At 45.7% G+C, this 8158-nt stretch overlaps 1 protein-coding gene and 1 non-coding gene across 2 annotated transcripts; both read right to left on the bottom strand.

The window, feature by feature from the left end:
- Positions 1-1902: 1902 nt before the first annotated feature.
- On the bottom strand, positions 1903-3721 carry LOC100273221 (peroxidase 40). Its single transcript, NM_001147663.1, has 4 exons — positions 3339-3721; positions 3016-3207; positions 2674-2839; positions 1903-2574 (listed from the first exon to the last, which is right to left on the bottom strand). Exons 1-4 carry the CDS (start codon positions 3648-3650, stop codon positions 2135-2137), a joined length of 1110 nt encoding a protein of 369 aa, NP_001141135.1. The 5' UTR covers positions 3651-3721; the 3' UTR covers positions 1903-2134.
- A 69-nt stretch (positions 3722-3790) lies between these two features.
- Positions 3791-3995, bottom strand: LOC111590432 (U2 spliceosomal RNA). Its single transcript, XR_004853540.1, has one exon. It is a non-coding gene; the product is annotated as a U2 spliceosomal RNA (small nuclear RNA).
- Between the last annotated feature and the right edge of the window lie 4163 nt (positions 3996-8158).

The raw sequence follows: 8158 nt of genomic DNA, 5'->3' as shown, positions 1-8158 counted from the left end.
CGAAGCCGAAGGTAACTGGCATTGTGATTTTGCCGAGTGCTGTAATCTGTCTTCCTCTGAAGCCACATAGAGGATGTGTAGCATCATGAATCTTGTCTTCTGGCTCTTGCATTTGTCTGAAGGCCTTAGCAAATATGATATCTGCTGCGCTGCCTGTATCAACTAGAACATTATGGACCAGAAAACCCTTGATGACACAAGATATGACCATAGCATCATTGTGGGGATAATCATTGAGCTGCAGGTCCTCCTGGGAGAAGGTAATTGGGATGTGGGACCATTTTGATTTGATGATGGGTCCCTGCACCCCAACATGTTGTACCCTTCTCTGTGCTTCATTCTTCTACTTCTTGTTAGCCGGCTCTGAACCTGAACCACCTGTTATCAGAAGCACCAGCAGCTTCGTAGCCGAAGATACTTCAGCTTGGTTGTTGAACGAAACCATCAACTCAAAAAGTGGAAGTGAGTTCACCGGAGGTGAGCGCCAATGTTGGGGGCTTATTCTCAAATGTTATGAATTAAGAACAAGGCAACACAAAGTATTAATGGTTAAAGACCTTCGTCCTTCGAAGCATTATCTCTCTCAGAATATAATGATCTTCAGACGAAGGTTAAGATGAACGTACCTTCATCATCTCAGTATCATAATAATGAAGGTAGAAGCATATGGAATATGGAAAATAACATAAATAATTATATGACATCATTAATATATTTTTATTATATGATATCATTAAGACATTTGTACCTTCGGCTTGACAGAAGGTGTAAATCCAGGTGACGTGCGAGTGAATACCAGTCAGCGTGAACAGTACGAGAGTACTGTTCATCTATTTATAGGCGCAGGGCGCAGCCTGTGTGGATTTACATTTGTGTCCTTTACAACCGGTTACAATCATAACACAAATTATCATGGGCCAATTGGTCTTTTTATCTTTAAGTCGGTGCATGTGAAGGTACGCTACGAAGCTCCCTGATTGGTAGCTTCGGCACCGCTTCTGTTTTGATCTTCCGAAGGTGTTTCTTCTCACAGGACCTTCGGAGACGAAGCAGACCCCCAACAGACATACTCAAAGAAATCATGAATAGCCGAGCAACAGCTAGAAACAGAAACAATGATTAACTGCAACCGATGGGCAAAACAATGGACATAAAAAGCATGTGGATTTTCAACTAAAATATTTTTCTGTAGCCCATTAAATTGACCCCTCATATTTGAAGCTCCATCGTATCCTTGTCCACGCATCCTAGAGATGGATAAATTATACTTATCAAGTAGTCAGGCGTGGGCGGGCTGGCGGCGTCCGGCGTGGGGACTAGGCGCTGGGCGCTGGCGGCGTCGAGCAGTGCCTATGCCTGGAAGCTGCCGCGCTAGGCGCTGGCCGCCTAGGCCCTGGGCGTTGGCCGCTTAGCCGCTGGTCATTGGCCGCCTGGGCGCAGGCAGCTGGTGGCAGCCTGGCAGGCGCTGACGCAGTCTGCAGCCTTGCAGGGACGCAGGGTGCAGCCGTGCAGCAGGACCCTGGCGAGCGGCGGCGCTGTGCGGATGGAAATATGGAATGATGGATGATCTAGCTTTCACTGCACTATTGGGCCTAATTAACTAATGTAGATGTTTAGTGGACTGCATACAGTCGAAGCCCGGGCACGTGCCCTTGTTTGCTGGGCTATGCCTCCGCTACTGATCACCAAAACATGTAGAAAAGGCTAAATTGTCTATTATATTTCTCTTTCGATCGTTAAGACCAACGGACATTTGCTGTCAGAGATAAACGTCCAAAACATTAGAAGTCGGTTTATTTTCAACGGTGAGGAGCTTATATCCGATGGCTTAAACCGTCGAAATCTATGTAGTTTTTTTGTGCATATTAGTTTTTGTTGACTAATAATTTTTTAGATAGATTTAATGTCTTAAAAATATTTATTTGGGAACAGCAGAGTACGTAGCGTAGATAGTACATTAGTACATCAAGACACCTACTAGTAGCTATTTAAACGATGGCCATTATCATAATTCCCATGCCAAAGCCGATTATTTTTTAACCCAAACAAACTTACTGGCTTGACTTAGCTGATAACAAATCAGCAATGCAAGCCGCACGGACGACCAGATAGTTGAGCGTGAGCATGCATGACTTTATTCGGAGCTGTTCACCACCCGGCAGTTCCGGCGGACCTCGCCGCTGGTGCCGACGCCCGGTGCAAGCCTCCCCATCCGCAGCATGGACTCCGCGAAGTCCTGGAAGAATACGGAGGCGTCGAAGGCGTAGGTGGCGACGAGGCTGGCGACGTCCGCCTCTACCCCAGGCACGGCAGCCGACGACGCCAGTGCCTGGTCTGACGGCAGCAGACCGTCGCCAGAGAGCAGGTTGATGTAGTACTGGTTGTCGAAGGTCGCCGGGGTGGCGAGGTCCAGGTGTGCCAGCGCGGACCCAGCCGACCCCGTGCACAGCTGCTGCAGCGACTGCAAGAAGGTGAGGTCCTTGAAGGCGCCCGCGCCGCCTTCCGAGACGCCGCCGGCGCCGGCAAGGCGCGCACTGAACGAAGTGCACCGCGCTTTCCCGATGGTGTGCGCGCCTGTGTATATAATCATGTGTATTAGTAGTGGTATATTTAGTGTATACGTACGAACAAGCATGTGTGCCTGCCGAGTATGCAGAGATTCCTAATTATTACCGGAGAGTGCGACCATGTCCTTGGTAGAGAGGCCCACGTTCCTGAACTTCTGCACGAGGGTGTCGACGCCAGACGTCGGTGCTGGGAGGTTGGTGTTGGCGCCCTGCAGGCTGGCGGTGCGGCTGTCCTTCCGGCCGACCTCAATCTCCCAGCTCGGCCCGCCAGACTGAACGGGCCGCCGGATAATTTAATGATGATGATGATGCAAACAAACCATGATCATGCATTACTCAGTAGAACAATCTTTTTATTTGCACGACTTCAAAAGAAGATCTATGTGATTGAGAAGAAGCTTATTATAAGTGTCGATGAGACGATGATGCCTATGTATGTAATACATACCACAACGACGGAGTCACGGGCAGCGATGGCAAGGAGGTCGGCACAGGAAACTGTATCTGGGCACTCCCGCTCCAGCTCGGTCTTGATGGCGTCAATGACCTCGAAGCCCCTGATTGAGTTGGCGTTGGGCACAGCCGTCTTCTCGCCGATGAAGAACGGCTTGTCGTCCAGAAGAACGGAGCCGTCACAGCCCTGGCCGAGAGATAATTAGTTAAAACAAGTCACCGAATATATACAATGCATAATGACCATATGCATGTGTGTGGGTGTGGATGGTCGAGTGGGCGGGAGCGGGAGGAGCTCGATCGATCAACAAATATTACGTTGACGAAGCAGTCATGGAAATGGAGGCGCAGGAGAGACGCTGCCATGCGTGGGTCGGCAGCGACGGCCCTCTCAACGGCCGCACGGATGATCTCCTCGGCACGGGGGCACGTGCTCCGGTACGCGTCGGCGCCAAGGGACACGCCAGCGCCGGCGCTGGCTCTTGCCCCGCCGTAGCCAATGCTCACGCTGGCGCCGGCGCTACCGCTGACGCACGACTTGTTCACGGGAGCGGAGACACTGACCGTGGCACCAAAGGTGAGCGCCAGCACAACGACAATCACCAGGGCCAAGGTGGTGGAGTGCGCCATGCCAATAGCTCGATGCTCAGGCGCTGACACAAAGAGCTAGCTAAGCGTTAGAGGTCGCTGTTTTTTTGGTAGAGACCGAGAGAATTCTTAATGGCCTTATGGCATTCTTCCATGGCCATCTTTATATAGGCCGCCAACAGGAAGAGATCGTCGGTCTGTGTGGACTGTGGACACACACAAAAACAACAATCTCTCGTCACGACAGTGTAGTGGAACCTCCCACAAAAAATAGCCACAAAAAATAAATTTAATATCAAAGTGAATATATAATATACATAATAGATATATTAAACTGATAAGAATAAATATTACACTTTGTTTTAGCTAAAAGACTGAGAAATGTATGAATTAAAAAAAGTCTGACTTTTTTTACAGCTCTCTCATTCTCTGTTAGTTAACGGGGTGTTACTACGTGGAAACGCTACGCTACGTGCGTCTTCCTGTCGTGTTGGGATTGGATGAATTCTCATAGGCCATCTGTGGGATAACGACCAACTGGTAAATGAGAAATGGTGAAGAGAAACAGACATATATGTGAGTGAACGGTTTACGGATAGACGAGAAGCGAGGAGATGGTAACAGATGTTTGCTTGGTGTGTGACATAGGAGTATAGGACGACCATTAAAACTGGTGCTTTAAAAGAGTAGAGATAGAGATGGTTAGTGGGTTCCCTATAACTTTAGGTTTAGCGTCAGGAATAAAAAGAAAAATGATTTTATTTACTTAGAAAAATCGCTAAATGCTGGAGAAGCCATAAAAATTTGAATTTGATTCACCTATTGATGTACATTATTGTGACACCCTGGTGTCACCTAGGGTTTCTTCTTTAAGCTAACTTAAACCATTATCACATGTGAACCAAATAGAGGCATGAACATCAAAAATTAATAACAAAGGTTTAAAGTGAGTCTTTTTCATATTAAGAAACTCTCCTTAATCATGTCATGAACCTCAAGGTAAGAAGAACTCTCAAACCCTAATTTATCCTATGTGAACCAATAAGCACATAAAAGGGAATTTGGGAAAAGACTTGGAAAAAATACAAAATTTTGGTAAGAACCAAATAACAAAGTTTTACTACACTAAATGACCAACAAAATATAGTAAGAAAGTTTTGCCATTTGGTTTTTCCAGAATCCCAAAATCAGCCCTTGAACCAAGGTCCTATGGGGAAATTCTGAATTCTGAATTTCAGAACCCTTTTTCAAGATCAAATGCGTTCCTTGTTTTCCAAAACTCGAAACCAAAAAGTCCAAATATCAAAGTGGTGCCAAATTTTCTTGAACATGCTCTGGATAAATATGAACTCAAACAAAAATCGTTTGGCATGATTTTGGCACCGTTTGTCCTCGGGACCCGACTATCTGACACTGGCACCTTGGTGACGCTACAACTCTCTGTCCCTGCTGGGGACTTGTTCTCAAATGCTATGAATTAAGAACAAGGCAACATAAAATGTTAAATGTTAATGTCCTTCGTCCAACGAAGCATTATTCCCTTGGGGATTAATGGACCTTAGACGAAGGTTGATGACAATACGATTACGAAGGTTAAATCTTCGTAATTGAATTTTAATAGATTGTATAAGATAACATAAAATATAGAGTATCAAAGGTAAATGAATCATAAACGAACCATATTATATCTACTCAGTATATTTAATCATTGAATACAGTTATACCTCTGCCTTAGCAAAGATTGGTTCCCGAATGATGCGATTGCAAATACAGGAATGCGTGAACAGTAAAGGAATACTGTTCACTATTTATAGGCACAGGACACAGCCTGTGGGGAATTACAATTATGCCCCTTATAAGGGATTACAACAGCGACCCAAACATTTATGGACTAAAAGGTCATTCTACTTTTAAGTCGGTTTGTAATTCCGAAGCTTCATGAAGAGGATCCTTCGGTCATCTCATGCGGACAGCTTCAGCCGAAGCTGCTTCTTCCTACAAGACCTTCGGCGACGAAGCATAGTCCCAACAGTAGCCCCTTTCGCAGCGCTAGATCGTTTTTCGTAACGAGCTTGATCTGTGAAAAAAGTCTCTTAAGCTTCGGGAAGCCGAAGGTCCAAAAAACACCTTCCCTGAGCTCGTTGTCGAGAAACGATTCAGTTTTCGAGCGCGTAGCGGTCTCACCTTGCAGAGCTACTGTTTGGTCTCTGCAGTCCACCGCAGCGAGTGCAAGCGGCTGTCCACCTGGTGTAAAAATCCTGGCGATTCACCTTCTTACCTGCATCACTATATAAACAAACGAGTAGGTGTGAAGTTACCACAACATTCATTGCTATTTGCACTGTTTTGCTGCCAAAATTTTTAACCATAGCCGAAGCTTGACTCTCAGAATCAGACGAAGCTCCAGTTTGAAGCCTACTTCGTTAGAAGAAAAAACTTCGGAAGAAAAAATATTTAGTTCCCAAAAAATTCAGAGTTAAATGGCTAGAGTGCGTTCTACCGCTAGGGTTGAGCGTGAGGGAGGCGAAGCTGAAGGATCGGAGACTGTTCCCATCTCCGAAGCGATGCAACGATCCGGACTGGTAACCCCGGAAGAAATCCCCACTGCTGAGACAGAACAGGCGACTGCCGAAGCGGAAGAAGGAAACATTGAGGAAACTGATTCCGAAGATGATTATCGTATTGCCATGCCAAGTAAGCCCAGCCACTTGGACTTCAGAAAGTCGACTGTTTCGAAGGCTGATCTCTCCAAGATGGTGAAGTCGGGTTATTTCAGTGAAAGTCAGAAGAAGCTACTACGCTTCGGGGGGGAAGAAACTACCCCGAAGCCAGAGAAGAATGAAATAGTCATTTTCAAGAGCTTTCTAAAGGTTGGGTTGAGATTCCCCCTGCATGGGATTATTGCAGATGTATTGAAGAGGTTTGGGATCTACTTTCATCAGCTGACTCCTAACGCTATCGTTAGGCTTAGCGTCTATATCTGGGCCCTCCGAAGCCAGGCGGTGGAGCCGTTTGCCGACAACTTTTGTCGAGTTCATGAGCTGCATTATCAGACGAAGGCTAGAAAAGATGGATTGCATGATAACTTTGGTTGCTATAATTTTGCCTATCGGAAAACCACAAAGTTTCCTGTCATCAGCTATCGAAGCAAGTGGCCGGCATGCTGGAAATCGGAATGGTTCTACGTCAAGGTTGATGACGACAAGGAGAAGCTTGTGCAGAGTCCGCTTGAACTAATCTTCGGAGAAACCCGACCTCATTGCAACATGACACCAGAAGGTCCAACCCAAAAAGCGTTGGCTGAGTTTAAAATTATTTCAGAGCATATCAGCACAAGAGACCTGGTTCAAGAGTTTTTGGCTTTCAGGGTTTTTCCTACCTTAAAAGAATGGGAAATGCCAAAGCTAGAGGGGGAGAAGAAAGAAGGGGAACTTGTGCGGTTACCTTACTATTACAAGTTTAAGAAATATTTTAAAACACCTTGCCAAGAGTGGCTGGACACAATTGAAATAATGTGCAATGAAATACTCGGTAATTACTCCAAAAAAGAGGATCAGTTGATGACTGCGGCCTTCGGTACCCGTCCGAAGCGAAGACTGAATCGAGTGCTGGACGCCCTGGGTTTTGAATACCCTGACTACGAAAATCTGAATAAAGGTGTCGAAGGCCGGAAAAGGAAAAGGGTAGCCGAAGCTTTAAATGAAGATGAGAAAGAACCACCAAAAAAGAAGAATATTCCGAAGAAGAGGAAAGTATCATCTCCGAAGCAAAAAGTATCCGACGAAGAGGAGACTCCCGCATCACGCTCTGCCACTGACGTGGAAGAGATTTTGAAGGTAATGACTGAATCCCTGCCTGCGAAGCTAAGTCCATTGGGGCCTCAACTGACAAAGTTTTTTCAGAAGGAAAAGGAGCCCGAAAAAACGAAGAAAACAACTAAAACAAAGAGACAAAGAATCATCGCAGTGACAGAAGTCATTGACAAGACACCACCGAGAGCTTCAGCTCAGAAAATACCAGCGGCTGAGGAAATAACAAATATTGAAGTCACACCTTTGGAGGTCGTGGCTACCGAAGCTACCTCAACAGAAGATTTGAATTTGGCAAGCACAATCGAACACATCGACAAAATGCTGCTAAACATGGCCACAGAAGAAGCCACTACTTCCGCCGAAGAGGCCATGGCCGCAATGTCTGAGAAAGAAAAGGAAATTGCTGACGAAGCTTCAGAGGACGAAGCCTTCATGTTTCAAAATTTAGTTGGACAAGAATTGTCAAAAACCGAAATAGAAGAGCTTAAAGAATATGCCAAATCTTGCGGATATAAACCAGGAGCACTCCTCTTCGGGGGTATTGACGATGAAAAATTAGACTGTATCCGGGATCAAACTGGAGCTAAGGTTATCGGTACTCTATCAAAGAGTATCGGTTTTCCGAAGCTGGAAACGGACATTAGCCGCTACCGACGACAACATATCGTTGGTAGTTTATTTTATTCCAATTTCAAGGTGAACTACTTTTCCCTTGACTTTTATTGTTTTTAATAATGA

Source organism: Zea mays, chromosome 10, assembly GCF_902167145.1.
Source record: "Zea mays cultivar B73 chromosome 10, Zm-B73-REFERENCE-NAM-5.0, whole genome shotgun sequence".
NCBI classification, from domain to species: domain Eukaryota; kingdom Viridiplantae; phylum Streptophyta; class Magnoliopsida; order Poales; family Poaceae; genus Zea; species Zea mays.
This window is presented reverse-complemented; position numbering and strand designations above follow the sequence as displayed.

What these genes read in the sequence shown, in the direction of transcription:
- LOC100273221 (NM_001147663.1), bottom strand. Translation starts at nt 3,650, where the DNA reads ATGGCGCACTCCACCACCTTGGCCCTGGTGATTGTCGTTGTGCTGGCG. An exon ending in CCCGTGACTCCGTCGTTGTG is followed by an intron (nt 2,840 to 3,015) that starts GTATGTATTACA and finishes CGGCCCGTTCAG; the next exon opens with TCTGGCGGGCCGAGCTGGGA. An exon ending in GGACATGGTCGCACTCTCCG is followed by an intron (nt 2,575 to 2,673) that starts GTAATAATTAGG and finishes TTATATACACAG; the next exon opens with GCGCGCACACCATCGGGAAA.